At 42.9% G+C, this 20,710-nt stretch overlaps 2 protein-coding genes across 2 annotated transcripts; one reads left to right on the top strand and one right to left on the bottom strand.

Moving 5' to 3' along the window:
* Positions 1-4,614: 4,614 nt before the first annotated feature.
* Positions 4,615-8,450, bottom strand: LOC119459693 (uncharacterized). The gene is made up of 2 exons (XM_049671131.1): positions 7,421-8,450; positions 4,615-6,814 (listed from the first exon to the last, which is right to left on the bottom strand). Exon 2 carries the CDS (start codon positions 6,276-6,278, stop codon positions 5,055-5,057), a length of 1,224 nt encoding a protein of 407 aa, XP_049527088.1. The 5' UTR covers positions 6,279-6,814; positions 7,421-8,450; the 3' UTR covers positions 4,615-5,054.
* Positions 8,451-10,307: 1,857 nt separating this feature from the next.
* Positions 10,308-15,106, top strand: LOC125946932 (uncharacterized). The gene is made up of 7 exons (XM_049671132.1): positions 10,308-10,497; positions 10,874-10,957; positions 11,743-11,814; positions 12,412-12,492; positions 13,480-13,517; positions 14,088-14,307; positions 14,645-15,106. Exons 1-7 carry the CDS (start codon positions 10,446-10,448, stop codon positions 14,785-14,787), a joined length of 690 nt encoding a protein of 229 aa, XP_049527089.1. The 5' UTR covers positions 10,308-10,445; the 3' UTR covers positions 14,788-15,106.
* The last annotated feature ends 5,604 nt before the right edge of the window (positions 15,107-20,710 follow it).

Consider the following 20,710-nt stretch of genomic DNA (forward strand, 5'->3'; position numbering starts at 1 on the left):
TGCCAGCTGCCTACATTGCGCAAGACGCCATCCTCGGCATCACCACTGCGACGTCAGATGGCCGTACCACTCCGAAGTGGAACATGAGTGCCATCCGCAAGTCACCCACGGCTCTCTGCGCTCTCACTGAACCATACGCCCTCTCACTGCGTCATTATCAGCGAAGACCAAGAGGCTGCTGAACAGGTGAACCGTGCCGAACCCGTGAACCCTGATGAACTGCTGAAGTATGCTGAAGCTGTGAAGACTGCTGAACCTGTGAAGACTGCTGAACCGGTGAGTTAACTTTTAAAGGCGGATCCACGTGATGGGCCAAATTGCTGATTCATTCTGCAGGCAAATGCAACATGGTTAACGCTTTCCTGTCCGTGCCTATCGCCATCTATAGCCCGTTATGGACGATTGCAAATTCGAATTTGGCCGCTTTCCAACTGCACTCGGACACCTGTTGCCATTTATTGGTTTTTTTATGTAATATTTAGTCAGTTTTGGTCATCGTTTTTCTTTCGCTGCAGTGCGCAGATTTTTAAAAAATGTGGTTGATCCCTCTTATATAGGAATCGGTATAGAACACGAAAGTGAAACGTGTCTTCACAGAAGTAGTGTAATGTTTATTGCACATTGATATATAATGTCTATTGGTGTTTTGTGGCTAAAGCGCCCTTAGGCGTTGATGCACCCACGCTGACGCCTGGTGGCACGTCTCCTCCATCACGACTACCAACGTCGATGACCATGAGCAACCGTCGTGCATATGGAAGCTGCACTACGCTGCACACGCTAGCACAACGCGAAAGACGAAGCACGTAACTGACACACTAATACAACGCGCAAGACAAAGCACGTAACTGAATCGTCACCGAGTCAAATCAGCGCGTACAGCGCGTCGTAATTGCAGCCTCCGCGATCAACTTCAGAAACATTTTCAGAGCTAATTGCGGAGGCCACGCTCCGCTGTGCTGAGTACGGTGAACGCCACCTAGGTGGCGTTGGTAGTGCTTCTTGATGCCAGCGTCCCTTCGAATGCTGGCATCGAGGCGTCGTAGTGCTGAGACCACCGAAGCGTTCACTGTCGGTGCGCGTTAGTAGACAGTTTTAGCAGAGCGTTCACGGTCCGTTCCGCTCAGACCGTCGTGTCCGAACGATTCGCGCAGAGCCGCTCAGCGGAACGCTAGCGGGAGCGCTAATGCGCGTGCGCACAACGCTCATATCGGCAGCGGAACGAAGAACGCTGCCCACGGTCCGCTACGAAGCCATTTGAGCGGAGCGTTAGGGTGCGTCTACTGGTTGCTTTGCCGTTTTACAGCCGCGCTGAGCGCGCGTGGCCGGCGTCTCTGGCAGACGCACTTGTCAAACAAGCCAAATCAACGCAGTTCATGCAACCAGTGGTGTGCGTGAAACGTTAGCGGAGCGGAGCGTAAGCAACGCTCTGCTAAAACTGTCTAGTGTCATAATGCAGCACTTCTCTTTTCTGCTCGTAGGCGGCGGCACCGCCCCGAGCAAGAGCGCGGGTACACGGAGGAGTGTTAGATATATAAGGCGCGTCTGTGTAGCTCTCTGCAAATGCGTTTGTGGCGCAATGGGTTAAACGCTCGGCGATCTATCGTCGCGGACCCAGAGGTCGTGGGTTCGATTTCCAAATTTTGCATGTTTGTGGAACTTTTTCTTCTGGTTTCTTTCTTTGTATTATGTTCTATGACGTATTTCCGTGACGGAAATACGTCAGTGAAGTCTTGGTGGACCCCGGCATAAAACACTTTCGTGTTAAAAATGTGGTTGATCCCTCTTATATAGGAATCGGTATAGAACACGAAAGTGAAACGTGTCTTCACAGAAGTAGTGTAATGTTTATTGCACATTGATATATAATGTCTATTGGTGTTTTGTGGCTAAAGCGCCCTTAGGCGTTGATGCACCCACGCTGACGCCTGGTGGCACGTCTCCTCCATCACGACTACCAACGTCGATGACCATGAGCAACCGTCGTGCATATGGAAGCTGCACTACGCTGCACACGCTAGCACAACGCGAAAGACGAAGCACGTAACTGACACACTAATACAACGCGCAAGACAAAGCACGTAACTGAATCGTCACCGAGTCAAATCAGCGCGTACAGCGCGTCGTAATTGCAGCCTCCGCGATCAACTTCAGAAACATTTTCAGAGCTAATTGCGGAGGCCACGCTCCGCTGTGCTGAGTACGGTGAACGCCACCTAGGTGGCGTTGGTAGTGCTTCTTGATGCCAGCGTCCCTTCGAATGCTGGCATCGAGGCGTCGTAGTGCTGAGACCACCGAAGCGTTCACTGTCGGTGCGCGTTAGTAGACAGTTTTAGCAGAGCGTTCACGGTCCGTTCCGCTCAGACCGTCGTGTCCGAACGATTCGCGCAGAGCCGCTCAGCGGAACGCTAGCGGGAGCGCTAATGCGCGTGCGCACAACGCTCATATCGGCAGCGGAACGAAGAACGCTGCCCACGGTCCGCTACGAAGCCATTTGAGCGGAGCGTTAGGGTGCGTCTACTGGTTGCTTTGCCGTTTTACAGCCGCGCTGAGCGCGCGTGGCCGGCGTCTCTGGCAGACGCACTTGTCAAACAAGCCAAATCAACGCAGTTCATGCAACCAGTGGTGTGCGTGAAACGTTAGCGGAGCGGAGCGTAAGCAACGCTCTGCTAAAACTGTCTAGTGTCATAATGCAGCACTTCTCTTTTCTGCTCGTAGGCGGCGGCACCGCCCCGAGCAAGAGCGCGGGTACACGGAGGAGTGTTAGATATATAAGGCGCGTCTGTGTAGCTCTCTGCAAATGCGTTTGTGGCGCAATGGGTTAAACGCTCGGCGATCTATCGTCGCGGACCCAGAGGTCGTGGGTTCGATTTCCAAATTTTGCATGTTTGTGGAACTTTTTCTTCTGGTTTCTTTCTTTGTATTATGTTCTATGACGTATTTCCGTGACGGAAATACGTCAGTGAAGTCTTGGTGGACCCCGGCATAAAACACTTTCGTGTTAAAAATCCTTTGCGGTCCGAAACTTTTACCCACCCAGGTGAAAATATCTAACTGGTTTTTAGGTGGTTTCAATTGGGGCTGACTGGTTTCAGTTGGTACCAGTTGATAAGCAACTGGTTTGCAGTTGGGCCCAACTGGTCCCAGTAACAAACAAAACCACTTGTAACTGGTCCCAACTGGTCTCCTGTGGGCATGACTGGTCCCAGTTGGTTTCCAACTGGGACCAGTTAGTGCAGAAACCAAGTGGTCCCTGTCCAACTGGTCCTAGATCCCTGTGAACTGGTCATGCAACTGGTGTTTGTTTATATGCTCCGGTAATGCACAGATTAATTCTGCATGGACCACCTTTCCGTCAAATTGCATTTAAAAATGCTTGTGATTATCTTATAAATTATTCTCTTGTCTTTGAAACGAGTTCATAAATTTAGAACTCCACAATTTGAGCTGAATTTTATATGCTTGAGATGCTGCTACGCACAAAAGAGCACAACACAATTTTAGTATCTTCACAAAAACTTTGTGCTGTTACAAAGAGCGACATGCCCATAACTAAAAGCCCATCCAGCTGTGATTCAGAAGTCTGTTAGTGCATATATAATTTTAAAAGAAATTTCTGTCTATCCCAAATGGTGGGCCGACGTAAGCAAATTAACTCAACTGCTGTTTGTTGACTAGCTCTTATGTATGCTCAAGAGGGAAATGTGCAAAGCTGTAATGTCTAATTGTGGCAACCTGGGTCTGTTGGTCGTACATCGGAACTGATTTGAGGCGCAAGTAACACAGACACAAAAGAACACATGGGAAGACAGACGAGCGCAGTTTTTTTTTATTCTATTGTTTTGTGTTCATGTTACTTGCGCCTCAAATTAGTTCCGATGTAATATCCAACTTTGGCATTTATACTACCTTCACAAAAAAATTAGGTTTGTGTAATTATCATGAAATAAATTGGTCTGGCTGCTTATTTCAGCAAGCTAGACCAAGCAATAATTGAATGAAAAAGTTGCGGGAGAGACCAAAGCATGGGGATTAATTATTTATTTCCTCCATAACATGTGTGCTTCACATCAAATCTAGTCACAAAAAATCTGCTTGCATTGAGGTTATTAAGCAGAACACCAAAGGGAAATTAACAAGCATCATTGAATAGTAGAACATTTTTTGAAAATTCTAGTTTCACTAGTTTCCATGACATTTAAGAAAACATTATCATTGATATGACAATTATGTGACATGAGAAATGCGATGCTTGGGCAGGATAATGTTCATAACTATTCGAATGGAGATCTTTTTTTTGTTTTGTTTTACCAGTAGACCAAATGGGGCTCTGCCTACATTATCAGTGATGGAAGCGACATTTTACTTTTTGGAGATTTCAGAGCAGAAAGAATTCCACTTAGGAGCAAAAAAAAAATGCTAGTTCGGAGCAGCTGGCAAGCGGCGGAGCAGCTGGTGTTTTCGGAGCAGATGGCAAAATATGCCATACGACTCCTGGAGTTAATAGCATCATCAAAGTGTCTCATAAATATTATTTATTATGAAACATATTTTGCATAATAATCAATGCAAATTAAAAGAAACAAACAAGAAGGTGGATGATTACCGAAAATGAGCTATATATTTAAAATGCCAGTACTTGTGGCACAAATGAGATCAAACTGGTAAAGCTAAGCATCACAATGTAAATATAATCAGTCACATATCACAGTAGCCACAGCAGTAGTTGGTAATCAGTATGAGATCGAATTTCCCAGCCCCGTTTCAGAGCAGTTACTAAAATGACAGTTTGGGGCAGCATGCAGCGGCATTTGTCTTTTGGAGCAACACTTACATCACTGCATTATCTCCAGGATAGGCTAGTCATGAGCAGTAGATAAAAAATTAGAATGAGAGGTAAAAATAAACAGGTACAAATAAGCAGAAAAAGTAACAAAACAATTTCTACAATGTCATAACTACATAAACAGGAACAAGAAATAATTGTATAATTTTTTAAAGAAAATATATTTTACAATTCTAGTAAAGCAAAAACCTTTCAGTAAAAAGCAAAGTTACACAAAATTCACAAAAAATTCAAAACAAAGCCTTGAAAGGAAGCGATACAAAAAAAATTGTGATCCAACTTCCATGTAGACACATGGAACAATACCAGGTTCTATTTCAACAAGGTTTCTTGAATAGACCCTTTCAGCCTTCATAATATGTGCAGTACGATAGGCCGTGCTTGTTAAAAATTTGTATGATACTGCAAAGACTCGCACTCGACCTACTATATCCTTAAACGAGAGCAAATGAGCAATCTTAAAACATTTTCCGAGAGGAGTGATTGCAGCTGTGGAGTCAGTTTTGTTCGGCCTTGCATACTGCTCACTATGAAGAATGTACCGAGACAATGCAACTCTATCGTGCTCCACTACAGGACCACTAACAATATGGCCAATTTTGTTTTGGACAAGCTCCAAAAGTGGTTGAGGAGCTGCGCGTGGCTTGCCAAGTGGACCAAAACGTTCCTGGTGCAGGCCATTATTCTTGCTCAGGAGTGTCTGAACTTTAGCACTGGCCAAAGCCTTCAGACTGGCAAATGAGCTTTTCATCATTAGCCGCTCCACAATTTGGAGGGGAACACCTTTCGCAGATGTTACAAGTTCCTTTATTTGTCCAAGGTTTGACTCGAATGCAAAGCATGAGTGTGCCCAAAGTGGGCCCTGCTGTGCGACACTTTTAGGCAAATGCAGAAGTTGATGCACATTATATGTCATTTCTGCTTCACCAAAAAGGAATTGAACATCAACTACAAACTTCACCAGAGAATCTGTACTTGCAGCAACATCTTCACTACTGACTGTATCTTGAAGGAGCAGTGAGACACCTCTAACGAGTAAAGCGAAGTGGTTTAAATACTTGGCATCCAAGACTCCATCCATACATGGCATTGCAAAGAACAGCAGCCATTGTTGCCACTCACTCGCCTTCCAGAACCTTCTTAATGAAAGTGAGCGTTGCAGCCGGTGAAAATGGGCAGGTGGCTTCATACTGCAAAGTCGCTCATTGAGCAAGTTCAGGTGGCTTGGATCACCAATATAAAATTTCTCGCCTACTTTCGACAAGTACAATTCAGTGATTTGCCGTGTGACACCAAGCAGCACACAGTGCATGTAATCGGGGGTGAACCCCCAAACTAGATTAAAATTTGGAAGGTTCATTAAGGGTGTGGGACCTTTCACGCCCTTCACAGCCGTGCATAGCAGTGCTGCCTTTTTCATATGCTTCACCATTTTGTCGTGGCTTCTCTCCTTTGCCGGCTCTTCAATGGTGTGCTTTACAGCTCCTGTTTACAAAGGCAAAAATAAATTTACATTCAATAACGTAAGTCAATATTAGATAACGTAATCAAATTTTTAGCAAGAAACTGGTAACTGCAGGAAAAAAGCTTACAGAATAACAATAAAGAGAAAAATTCTGGGTACCAAAATGTCATTTACCAACCTCTGCAAATAGAGGCAAAATATTTAGCAAACTTAGTAACTCGCTCAACCTTAATAAACACCACGCTTTACATGCTGCCAAAATCAGCACGCCTCATAGGCTTCCACATTCATAGTCATTTTAGAGGTACAAAAATTATATTTTTGCAAAAACAGACCTTACTTTCAGATTATTATTACCATGTCTGTTACAAAGAAAGTTACTCACCGTCAACATGGGTTCCTTTGTGTAAGCACCAACCACAACCAAAGTATCCATTAAATTGAACCATATTTTGCATCAATGCCCTGGCAGGGGCATCAGCACAGCAGCTGAAGCAGCAAATCTGCAATATGAAGATAAGCATCAGTGACATGTGGGGTCTATCACAAAGCTACGTGTTGCTGCACATGCACATTATTTTTACTTGTCTGACATGAATGTGAGCTAGAAAAATTTCCACAGCATTTTTCCCCAGAAATTAAGGTAACTGAATTTTACAATGAATTAGGATACTGAAAGAGGCCTTTGCCGTTACCGTTTTCCCACTACATGGATGTGAGGGAACATTCATTTGCTGGTGTGCACACAATTACTCTTCTTCTCCTTCCTATGTTTCTTCTCCGAATGTAGAGTAGCGAACTGGGTGAGAAGTACCTTAGTTAACATGCTTGCCTTTCTTGTCTATCATTAGCTACCTGGCATTTTTTGCATTATACCTACCTTAATTTGTAATCAAATGGAGTTTTCTGTAATGTTGCACTTAATATTTGCTACACACTGCTGCACTATAAGTTAGGTGTTAGGAAAGTGTGACAGTGCACTGCCGAAAAAGGTTAATAGGTACATCCTGCTGAAACCCTGATTAATCTGGGCAGTGCGCTGGACGCTTACTGATTTTTTTTTCATGCTGACTACCTTACATAAAACAACCACTGACATTACTATTTACCTGTGACTGAATGATGGTCGTGCCAGCCTTCCAGGTCAAACCATGAGGTGCACATTCTCTTATTTGGAGTACAAATCTGTTGAGCAGCAATGTCATCTCCGGGTGTGTTTGTCCGTACCAAAGCATAGCCACTAGCACATTCTTGTGACGGAGATGTGGTGGCAGCTCGTTTACCATCACTTGCACTGGCCATACTGAGTACTTCGACGACTTAAACACAGGGCTGCCATCAGAGCTGATAGTCAGTGTTAGGTCATGCTTGCCCAGTCTCTGCCGCAAAGCTTTATATTCATTTCCTTCACTGATGTCAGACATTTCACCCGTGACGCTCTGCCGACTCCTCTCTATGCTTTTCAGCCGTTCGAAGATGGCAGAAGAAATATCCTTCGCTGCAAGGAATGATGAAAGTTGCTGCTGAATCGGCAAGCTCAAAAAAAAGTGTCCATCAAGCAGCATTTTCTTGCCGCTATACTCCTCACTGCAGCTCGGACAGACACCCTCAACTGCATTCCTTTCACGTAGGCTGCCGGATGTTTCCGCAAGAAGTATCATGCACTCCTTGCAGTAAAGTGAAATTTCGCTGCCTCTACGCTAACACCCATGCTTTTCTTGAAAAGAAACTTTGATGCTGGTAGGTCACTTCTTTGTAGAACTTGCATTAACAACTTCTGGAGAGCTTCTGCTGCTTTCCATGACAGTCCAAACTCAATGACGAAGTTCATCACCAACACCAGTAAGTCGTCGGCACTAAGCTCGTCTGCATCCTGAACGTAGTCAGGTTCAGCAGTGTCCTGAACGTGGTCGGGTTCAGCAGTGTCTTCTGTGCCTGTGCCATCGTCTCGTTCATCAATTTGCTTTGACACGTCGTTTGCCGGGCCATCGTCGGAGTCGGTTTGATTCCTGCTGGTCGTCAGATCGACAGACGCTGCGTCGGTAGGCGCGGAGACAGACGACTGAGCTTGAAGCAGCCTCCTTCTTGTCGTTACAGGAAGATCGGATAACGTCCCTCCTGAATCGAGGTAGCGCTTTCGCGGCCACATTGCAAACAAAAAAGACTATATAATCACAGCTACTGCAACAATATCGAGAAGGCAGAACACGACCTTGCACGCCACGTGCTTATCAAAACATTCAGTGTCTGGATTGACTTTGGATTGAATTCAACCAGCGGTTGGCTCTGGTGGGCTGTCTGGCCGGGACAATTAAATGTCTCTGTGCCCTTTTAAAAAAATGCAAGGCCCTGGCTTTTTTATATGCCAAACCTTGTATAATATTTAAACTACTGTTTACATGGCTAAACTTGGAAGTTTAAGATACTGACGTATAATGTACGTTCGTTTATCTTGTACCACTTTGCCATGTTTAGCCTATTTTTTTATTTTTTTGAGGTGGCAACAATGTTGTAATTTGTTTACATCCGTCATGCTCTAGCGTTCCCACGTGCGTTCCTATAGCATTGTACATATGTTAATTTTATTGTGCACGTTTCTTAGCGCGTTGCCTCCGTCTTGTACCTGTAGCTGTACCTTCTGACAACGGCGCCTCGTAACGAACTCGCACCACGTAATCTGTGTGATCGACCATGTTCGCCCTCGTAAAATTCGTGGACGACCACTACGACTCGAGGTTTCACGTGGTGCACGCCAGCAGCATTGACGGTTTCAAGCCAGAAAATGCGGACGATTTCGAGAAGAAGAAAATCTACAACGTCTTCTGGATTGATCCCAATGAGGATGGGGAAGACACGGGCAACTACGATGCTGAAATTTTGATGATGGCCGGTAAGTTATTCATTTCCTTTGTTGCATCGAAATGGTTGGCTTGCCAAGACAGCTGCAGTGCTTATAAGCTTCGCGGGTTTACTAACAATAGGTGCCAGGTGATCTGTACACAACCTTGAGCTGGATTGCTAGAAGACATTACGTGAGCAGTAAATCGTAATGCATAATTACGAAACACCGTTTCACTAATTAGCTTTATTAAGGGGTGTTAATTAGTAAATGCATTGGCGTTCGTTACTTTTGTGTTTCAACACAAAAACAGCATTTGTTAAAAGAGTAAGCGTACAACAGTGCATTTTTTCCCGAAAGTTTGACGGCGCTTATCTCAAGAGTTGTTAATACCGATATCAGAAGTAGTTCAATGTGGACTAGCCATAGTTGGAGGCAACAACGTCTTACGAACTCTTTACAAAATTTGCAAACTGCAATATGTGCTAAAGCAATTACAGGTTGATTGTTAACATTTTGTTTTATCAGTTATGCACTAGTTTCACTTGCGCAAGTAGTGTTTGCCTAGCTGTTCGAGTAATCTACGTCAATGATAGAATTGTGCACTCTGATAGACGCGGTTTAACAAAAATTTGCATAACTCAACTTTTGAATGCAGTATACCATAAAGCTTCATGGAAGAATGTAACTGATTGGTCAGCTGCCTTTTCATTTGCAGAAAAGCGCGACGAGCTGGAGGCCAAGATGGCAACAAAAAGAATTCATGTGACGAGCCTCAAGCTCATCAAGCCAGTTGATGACTCTGATGAAGCAAAGGAAAATAAAAGGGAAAAGGTGGTACGTATTCACACTGTAATTACATGAAGCTGGCATGCGGTCAACAGGGAAGTTTTTGGTTGATCTATCTGAATTAATTTGTACTCTGTGTTGTTTCAACTATATAGGCATCTCAGAAGCGGAAACAAAATAAGAAGAATGGCAAAATGCCCAGTATAATGAAATACTGGCTACGCATTTGGAAGATGCACACAAAAATGTAAAAACCAAATCTGACCATCAAACAGTAAGCATTGATTCTTGAGTTAATAAATGAAAGTGTTGGTTTGCAAGGCAGGAAGTGTAACATATGTTCAATGTTCTTGTTTAATTTCCAGGGCAAGAAACGACGGATTTTAGAGTCAAGCTCTTCAGATGGTGACTCGTTGTGCCTGGCATCAGAACTGAAGCGCGAGAGAGCAGAAAAAAACGCCTACAAAGAAAAAGCCTTGAAGCTTGAGAAAGAAAATGATTTTCTAATGCAAGAGATGGCCTCGCTGCAGCGCTGCTTAGAAGCAAAAATATTTAATTGTAAGTAGTTACTAGCCACACAATAATTGGAAGTCTACAGTGCAACAACTGCGAGGTCCGTGCAGACATTCCAGATTATTTAGCCTACCAAGTCTCTTTCCAAAGTAGCTTTAAAGATCTATCGCGTGACGGTTATTGTGCCTGAAATGTGCTTTACATCATAGCCGTGATTTCAGCATTAACATTAATTTTAGAACAGAGAAAAAATTTCGCACACAGAAGTAGAGGAGAGCCCTGGGCTCTCCTCTACTTCTGTGTGCGAAATAATTTTTATGTTAATCATTGCAGTAATCTTCGTAGTTTGGCATTTATATTCATACTAAACAGCGAATGTCCTACTTGGATAGTTGATATGTCTGAATTGCCTCATTTTTAGTGGAATGCTGCAGCAAGGATGAAGTTGCTATAGACAGCATGGTGCAGGGAGGCAGAATGGATATGTTGCTTAACGACGATGAAGGTAAGTTTCCATCCTACTTCAGTGCATATTGTAAAAAGCAGGCCATCCAAGGCGTGTTCGAGCAAAAAAGTGACAGAATGAGGCATGCTGAGGAAATACTGTCAAAGTTGTCAAGATGTAGCTTAAGTAAAAATATTTCAGTTTTCATAGTTAATGTTTAGTAATGAATGCACAGCTGCAGCAACGAGTTTTTTTCACTCGCACTGCTCTTGCCATAGAAAAGCAAGACTTTATTTGCAGTACTTCATGCATGTGCAAAGCCTCAGCTATTGTGCTGTGGTATAATGCAACATAATTGCTGATTTAAACAGACTTTGCGCTAATGTTTTAATAACACCAATACCGCTCCTGACAACGCTTTGCGTCTTGTGGAGAAAATTCCAAAAATAAATACAAGATAAATGGGTACTCAAACTGGAGTTATAAGCTAATTCTAAAATATGTGCAAATGCCTACTGGTGACACTGCTGACACTTTAATTGTGACTTTCCAGCATCCTTACTTGTGTAGCTAAGAGCACCACTGTGCTCTTACAAATATGTTGCTTATTACAACCTATTTCTTTAACTGTGAAGGATTTGCACTGTTTTAAATGTACATAAGGTCTTTATTTGTTCTCTGTAGTTATGTATTCTGGGAACACATCACGAGTGTTTAACGAAAATACAGTATACTGTGATGAGCAGATTTTATTATTTCAATCTAGTCATGAATCCATTTCAAAATGCCAAGTTTAGTAAAATAAAAATACCATTGTGCATTTACTTGAAAACTGCACCTTTCAGATGCTTCACTGTCCACTGCACTTCCACCTTTGCTACTTTTGGCATCAGTCATGGACAGCAAGTCTGCTCCTTGTAAGCCTAAACAATACCATTTTGGTATGATTCTCACTGAAGTTAGCACACTGCCACTTCATATTCAAGTAAATTTGCGACATGCCACACTGGTTAAATGGACAGTAATTAGAAAAATATATGTTAAGCTGCATTAGTTAAATATTAATCTATGATACCAAACGAGCCACTGTTAATGTGATACTGTGAGAAGAGGCATTGTAAACAATAAATGATGGAGAAACAAAACTAGTGGCACCACGATAGGCTCCCACACTAGGTTGCTGTGACATCATGGATTTTGCCAACTTGATTGCTTATCACCAAAAAGAAAGGGCCAGGTTACATCAGAGTGTTAAAAAACTGAAGGCTCAGTCGAGCAATGTTTTTGAAATTTCATGTCAGAGTGGCCAAAGTAAAAGAAAGTACTTTCAAATTTATGATGTCGCATATTGGAGCTGAGATTTTCACCCAAAGATAAAAAAAAGAGCTTTGTCGTTCATTTTCTCATATAATAGCCTCTTTCCACTAAATGAATATAAATTAGTGAAATTTTACCAGAATCACCTCCTTTAGTGTCCTCTTAAGCAGCTGGTAAACTACCCTAAAATATTTCAGGCATCAAACTTCCTGCTGCTACTGCTGCTGCTGATGCAAGCCAGCCGCCCTGTGTTGAGACCAGTAAAAAGTCTGCTCCTTGTAAGTACTAACTGATTATAAATTATTGCGGTGTTCAGTGAAATGAAGGCTCTGACATCATGAGGTTGATATATGCCATGCTATTGGATGTGATATCTGTACGTGATATCATGAGACTGTCTCTTCAGTCTACTGCTCAGTTATTTGTGACACTTAGGCTGCAGAACTATAAAAGCAATTTATTGAGGAATTGTGGTTATAAAACGATTGAAAGAAGCTAGGCAAGTGCATGGCTAAAATCAGTTTCAGCGGACTGAAAAGGAGTGGGAAGATCTTGATTGTTGATGTAGCGCAGCATGTACATTAAAAATAAAGCAAGAACTGCTGTGTTCACATACATAGCAAACTACAGGGAAAATATGGCATAAAATTTAATAAAATCTTGCAAAAGTGCAACAAAAACACATTCTGAGAATAAAATGAGTGCTTATGCTTTCCCTGAATTTTGACTATGAATGATCCAGTCGAACTGCTTGCCTTTCAAAATGAAAATGGATTACATGCGTGCAAGCTTAATTGCACTCACTGGTCAAAATGCACATATTATATCAAGTGTTGGAATACTGAAGCTCAGTTTTTATGGCCATTGTGGCACAGGGATGATGATTGTGTAGTCATGGATTCATGTCGGCCTAATGCTAAGTGTATGGAAGGCCACTTGGTCTGAAAACCCAGAATTAGAATGTGCAATTTTACATTCATAATATGGAGATTTGTGAGCTATTGAAAGGCAGCAGACACAACATGTCATAGTGTAATGATTGAAACCGCAGAATGTTTGTGTGCAAAGCAATTAATAATATATTTGCCATACATAAAAATCTCTTCACTATGTGACTACTTCAGTACTTGCCATGATAAGGAAAACATAATTACAGGCCTAACTGAGATACCACTGGCTGCTTCACTGTATTGCTATATTGTACTATATAGAAATGTATTTTTAAGCAGTGCCCTTGGTTGATAAGTTTCCATGGCTCTCTTTAGGCTTGGAACAGGAATTTTCGCACAGGGCTGATGGATCTATAAGTGCACAACTGATTTCTTTATTTCAATTGATAATTTGCTCAGGCATCCAGAGTTTCATGCCTATATGCAACATTTCACGTGCAGTTTCTGTGTGACCTTTTGAACAAGCTTCACTCTAAGCTTCTGTCCGTTGTTGGTTGATGCTTGCAAAGTTTAGTTGTCTCCGTGCATGCTCAAAAATTTGGTAGCAAGAGACTGATAGCAGTTTTCGAGGTAATTTTGTTTAACAGCATTATGAATGCTCGTCTTTTTTAATAAACTGCGCAGTAGGATGGGACACAAGGAAAGAAGTGAGACGACGTCTGCGCTTGTCTATCTCACTTCTTTCCTCGTGTCCTGTCCTGCCGTGCAGTATGTTTAAAAAGATGAACCCGTACTAACTCATCCAGCGGTCAACGCTTATTATGAATGCTGTTGTGCAAGTTCAAGGACCTCAACGTACAGTGTTCGCTTTTCAGGGTTTATTAAAACGTATACTTATGAAAGCATTGTCGTGGGCGGAAGAACATTTTGGTTATGTGAACATTGCCTTCAAGTGATTGTATATTCATCTTCACTATTTACAGTTTCACCTCACAAAAGGGGTGATCATAACTGCAGCCCAAGCCGAAAAGATTCTTAGAAACAAAAAGGCAACGCTGGTCGTCAAAGACACAGCACAAGCAATTTGGACAGCTGGTGTTCTTGTAACACGAAGTGTAAGCGGCAATGTAGCTCCAAAATTGAGAGTTCTTGGCGAAGCACGGAAGCAGCCCCTGACTCCAGAAAAAGTGGACGTCATTGCAGGTAAGTTGAATTCTGCCTTTATGTATTCAGCACACTATAGCCAGCTAGTGCAAGAGGGCAGCACTTGAACTCATTGATGAAATTTCGTCTTTGTTTGCATGCTTTATATTGGGTTGATGACCACACATAAACTTGTTTGTAGCCCTATTGGTTGAACATAGCGTACTGAAAAGTTTATGAACAAAAGTCTTTTAAAGCGGTGTTAACATCTGTGCATGTCACTTTTTCTGCACCATCAGTGTGTCACCAACTGTTGTGAGGAAATGACTTGTCGCAGACCTGATGCAGTGTGCACACATTGTTTTTACTCGTATATTTGTAATATTTTCCTTTCCAGCTACACTACAGCATTGGGGGCAAAGAAGCCAGGTGGAGGTGACTGAGGCAGTACGTGCCATACCTAGGCTTCTCACTGAAAAGATTCAGGACTGCAGAAAATCTTTGAAAAAGCAGGTGGCTACGTCAAATGACACTTTGTAGACTGCATCAAATAAACATTTGATGATGATCCAAACTTGTATTTCTTGCACTGGAGCTGCAAAAATGGCCCCATAGGGTCACACTTTTACTGAGCCCAGCTGCAGACCACTAGCAGATGGTTCCTATATACTGGGACCGACCATTCCCTACTGCGGCCAACAGGCAACTGGTCCCAACTGGGACCCACTGGCAACTGGTCCCAACTGGGACCCACTGGCAACTGGTCCCAACTAGGACCAACTGGCAACTGGTCCCCACTGGGAATTCTGCCATAAGCCACTTTAACTGGTCCCAGTTGTCTCCAGTTGGAATATTTTCACCTGGGCACTGTCCGGCTGTTCCGGTCCGAAACTATTTTGCCAGTTTGTGGCGCCGCTAATAAAACCACCAACTGTGGAAGACAAAATCACAGGATATTTATTTTTTCACTTGAATTCTGCAGGCAACTCCTCTACCGATATTTGAGCAGCGTGTGATACAGCTCGAAGCATTCTCCTGGGTGCAGGCGAGGGTTTTTACTGTAGGTTTTGCAGAAATACACAGTTTCCCTCCTGTCTGCGTTTGTTTTTCGATCGCTACAAGCAGCACAGTCCTTGCTGCTTCAGCCTGGGAGCTTGCAGATGAAATGGCTTCTCCCATCTAGGCTTTCCTCGCACTCCTTCCGCGCAGACGGGCCTCGCTTTTTGGCTCTAGCCCTCACGTCACCTACCAGCTGTAGGATGAGGTTGCGGCGGTACTGCAGGTGTCGCTGTTCTTTCTCACCATGATTCTGCAGCTGTGTGCGCCTCAAAATAAAGCCATTGACAATGTAAACCCCTAGAAGCTTTCACTAAGTGCACCACCGTAAAACGCACGCGGTGAAAATGTGGTCATGCTTCTCAGCGAACCGCCCAAACGTGCGGTTGCGCGCGCAAGTGAGAACGCTCTGGTATCCAGAAGCCGTGCTGAACATTGTGCTGCACCCTAGTGCAAAGAGAAGTAAACTTCAACAAACGAAGTTTATTTATTCCTCAAGAGATGGCGCATCGTGTTTATTGCGCACGAACGTGCTGTTCCGTGCGCAAGTGACAATGCTCTGGTATGCAGAAGTCGTGCTAAACATTGTGCTGTGCCCTAGTGCAAAAAAAGTAAACTTCGACAAACAAAGTTTTTTTATCCCTCAAGAGATGGCGCATCATGTGTACAAAGAATGCGCACGAATCGCAGTGAGAAAAACCGCGAAATTTAACCTCCGAACACCCTTGTCGGGCGGTGCCCGACAGCGGACTGCTACGGCCGTGTTGTGTTGTCGGGCAGGGCCCGACAACGGACCCCAAAGGTTGAAAGGGCCTCTGGAGAAGGGGCAGGGTCGGCACAATGAGCGCTCGTAGTTTCCAACCCAGGTGAAAATTTCCAACTGGGAATGCAACTGGTTCCAGTTGAACTGGTCGAACAATTCCCAGTTGGTCCCCGTTGCAACTGGCCCGTGCAGAAGCCTACCAAAAGTGTTCTGCTGATGGATTTCACACAACGAAGGCAGTTCAGCTGGTAATCAGTTTTATTTGCATTGCAGTTTTACTAGTCCAGCTTCCGCAGTGCCTTAGAAACATCTTGAATTTTTTCGGTTAAAAGTCTTGACAGGTTCTTCATGGTGTCGGACACATCTACGTTTTTTTCCTTGCCCCAGTGCTGGATTGTAGCTGAAAACAATTACGTTTATTGCATAAGTAAAAAAAGCAACTTCAGAAATCACACAATGATAAAATGATGCAAAGGCAATATATAAAATAATATTCTCATATATGACAAAATCCTATAGCTTATGTTAAAGTTAAGATTATCTGCACTAGCAATAACTTAAGAATGAAATGGCAAATCTAGTACCTAACTAGAATTTTGATAAATGCTTCGGGTCAATTATGTTTGCTCATTTCCATGACATCACATTAAAGGCATGCTCTTTTCAGCCTATATTTATGTCCACTGCAGGACGAGGGCCTCTCCGTGTGATCTCCAATTACTCCTGTCTTGCACTAGCCGATTCCAACTTGCACCTGCAAATTTCCTAACTTCATCAACCCACATAGTTTTATGCCGTCCTCAACTGCACTTCCCTTCTCTTGGTATCTATTCTGGAACTCTAATGGTCCACCGGTTATACATCCGACACATTACATGGCCTGCCCAGCTCCATTTCTTCCGCTTAATATCAACTAGAATATCGGCTATACCCGTTTGTTCTCTGATCCACATCGCTCTCTTCCTGTCTCTTAACATTAGGCCTAACAGTTTTCGTTCCATCGCTTTGTGTGATCCTTAACTTTTGCTTTGACTTCATGGTTTGCAAGATATTTTACCATAACACAATATCACATTCCCATAGATGAAAACTATCAGCACATATAGAGAACTATGTTTTCAAGCACAGAGAAAACATGCAGTAAAGTTCTGTAGAAGGGCCTTGCACAAAGTCCTTCGGTTGCCACCGAGCAATGTAAAGCAGAGGCAGTACAAGGAATGAAAACCAATGGAAAGGGATACTGTGCTGCCATCCATCATTTAAATAAAAAATGATTTGAAATGATTCCAGTCGAACCACAAACCACCCAAATGTTTACTGTGTCAAGTACGTGAACTACACCATTAAAACACAACGCTGCATATTTAGTGGTGGCATTAACATTTTGTGGCAGCTTACCCACTACGACATCCACCTTCTTAGGTGTTAACTGCTGTTTTGGCAGCTCGCCCAATGGCCTCTTCTTGGGGGCTACATTTCCGCTGACGCTCCGGGTCGCAAGGATGGCGCTGCCCCACAGTGCTTGTGCTGTGTCCTTGCACACAAGCGTGCCTTTTCTGTTTCCAAATATTTTGACCGCTTGTGCGCCAGAAACACAGAAGCCGTCCTTTAAGTGAAACTGCAAAAAACAAAATTGCAATGGTCAATGATTTTTGGACTAGCTGACGTAACATGTACACACATAACCCATGAAAATAGAAAAGGGGCAGTCTCCAAATTAGCTTAACAGGGTGTCACGCAGAGGCTACAGGTTCTGCTGCTACCAGCAGCCCACTGCATTTTTTACCATGTTTATTAAATACAAAAACAATTACTAACATTAATAATCTTACTACCTCCAAACACTACTACCTCCTAAACATTAGCACTCAGTTTTCACAGATCAATGCTTGACATTGTTGAAGTTGGCTTACAGTACTTAATTATTTAAGTACTTCCGAAGCTTCTGCTACCACTAACACATATCATGGCAGAACCAAGTTGATTGTGACAATTTAGCTCGTGTGCTTACATAAAACCATACAGAAATAATCAAACTGACAATAAGCACAGAAAAATATGAAAGGACTTGGCGAGCTGTAACTAGTCCGCTCGTTTGTAAAATGCTTTACACGCCATGTTCAATTGGGACTATGATGCATTAAACACCTGCAGTGTTTGCACTACACAGGAGCAATAAGGACTTCTGTTACCATGCTCACAAATTGCTAAACAGTGGTTAAGCAACAAAATATGACTTACAAAGCCGTCTCCCATGTATGAAAAGTCTGGCTTCTGCGCTGTAAACAGAAAAAGGAACGTTTTTAGCACACAACAGTTGACAACTGGCCTCGTTGGGAAGGACACTGTAACAGGTATTAAACGCTAGAAAGAAGAGGAGTAAGATAGAAGCTAACTTTCAACAAATGGTACTGAGGCACACGTATATATATTTACAACACATATACCTTTAAATGCCAGAGGCAGTGACAAGACTTCTTGTGCTAGAAAACTATCAATGTCAGAGCACACACTATGGCCGATTCAAGAATGACAATTCCTTTTCTGACAGGAGCGACGGAGTGAAGCTAAACTTGCAATTTACATTGGTTCCAATTACTAATTTTATTATTACTCTGTATTTTTGCAAAGCTAAGGTCCTTTAAACATAGTTTGCACCCAAATTGGCTACAATGAAACACAAGCTGCTCATTGAATTTTTTCCTGACGTTATAACGCTCTCTTAATCTAACACTCAGGCAATGGCCCAACTGATTGACATAGAGCTTGCCACAGAACTGTGGTATCCGCTAAACTGCTTCTTTGCAATCCACAAAAAGCATTAAATCCAATTTTTTGCAAGGATATGAACATCCTATCTGGTATTAGGCTACTCTCTAACATATTGCTTCTAACCTTCTTGGGACTGAAAAAACTACTTTAACAACACATTCTGCCAGGCCTTTAAAATTGTGCAAGATTTTATGAAAGTACAGCACAACAGCAACAGTGCTGCCCAGAATGCTGACTTGAAAAGGCTAGCAGATTTGCACAGTTAAATTAGCTGTTTGGTTCCATTCAAGTCAGAAACACTTTGCAAGATAGTCCACAACTAGACGAAAGATATGTATGCCTGAAAAAAAAACGCTACCTAATGCCTTATGTGAATTGCAAGGATGCAGTCGTTTAGCAATGTGAGCCAGATGGGCCAGTGCCTGAAGGCTATATTAAGAGTGTTATAATGACAAGAAAGGATGCAATAAGTGTCTGGTGTTGGGTTGTACGTGTGGTTGCGAACCACTTTTTTCTTCGAAGGACCTTGGTTTTGTTGAGGCAAAGTCAAAGAAACAACAATAATAACTGTAGAACCATTGACTGCAACTTTTGGTGCCCTTTGTCCCTCCCTCTGCCAGGAAACAAAAAAAAGTTTTTTTAATGGGTCATGGTATGTATGCGCTAGGATACTGTGCCCGTTTTCTCATGAAAACATGTGCATGTATCAACACAAAAATTCTTACCACTGTCCGTGGCATTTGTGAAGGCGCATGCGCATCCTCGGTGTATGTGTGTGCCTCGGTTTCAAATGAACCATTTACTAGAAATTTAGTGCTCGTTCACACCACCAGTCACGATAGCACAGTCTGAATAAGCACATGAAGCCATGTGTAAAGCAATGTCATTTACTGTGAATAACACAAGCACACAGTGGCATAGACAGGGGTCAGATTATGGGGATTCAAAGCATTACCCCCCATGTTCTTAAATTTGCTAAACTTCTATGCTGTATAAAATTACCTTCTGTCTGGGCAGGCTCTGATGAAGCTGGTTCAGCATATGGGACATGCTGCTGTACTGCTGGACTGGTTGGCAGATCTGCATGAAGAATTTACAAAAAGGATGCATATATTTCACCTGCGTTTGTCATCAAAGATGAACATCGCTTTGAATAGCTGCATTGCTGGTACCATGCCCAGCTTACCACATCTCTCGTCGTCCCCGTCAGCTGGCGTTTGGGCCCTTTCTGAGTGTGTAGGAGTTCTCATGCCAGATTTGCAACGTTGAAATCTTGCTTCCACTAAAACAATTAAAACACATGATTTATATCTTTTATACACTTGTGATTGTGAAGTGTGCATTCCTTACAATTCTAAATTGAACACCAGCACAAAACCCCCCATAGTTAGGAATACTGACAATTAATTATCTCTGACTGCAGGCAGCGCTGTAATGAATGAGTCTGCTCTAGCAGTTTTCTGTTTTGATCTTCCAGATCCATGGCCATTTGTTTCCACATTTTCTTTTCTTTAATAGCTTTAAGCAACTCACTTCTAGAACAAAGCGAGTCACTTTCACCAGATGAACTTGACGGACTTCGTGTCCGCTTTGCACCCTGCAGGCAAGAAAAATATCAGCCTTCCAAGACATATCAGCTATCTATTAAATTCAAGTTATGCTTACCATTTTTTCTCCAGCTCGGCTTGTTGGCACACAATTGTTATTCAGTGCCGCCTTTACATTCGACTGCAGTATCTGCTCATATGCAGTTGTCTTTGCTGCATGACGATGATGCTTGCGCCTCTACAGACAGAAAAAAGAAGGCATGCATACTAATCTCGTGGGAAACTAGATGGAGCCGCACTTAGTTCAATGTAATGTGCAATACTA

The sequence above is a fragment of the Dermacentor silvarum genome, chromosome 7, assembly GCF_013339745.2.
Source record: "Dermacentor silvarum isolate Dsil-2018 chromosome 7, BIME_Dsil_1.4, whole genome shotgun sequence".
NCBI lineage: Eukaryota > Metazoa > Arthropoda > Arachnida > Ixodida > Ixodidae > Dermacentor > Dermacentor silvarum.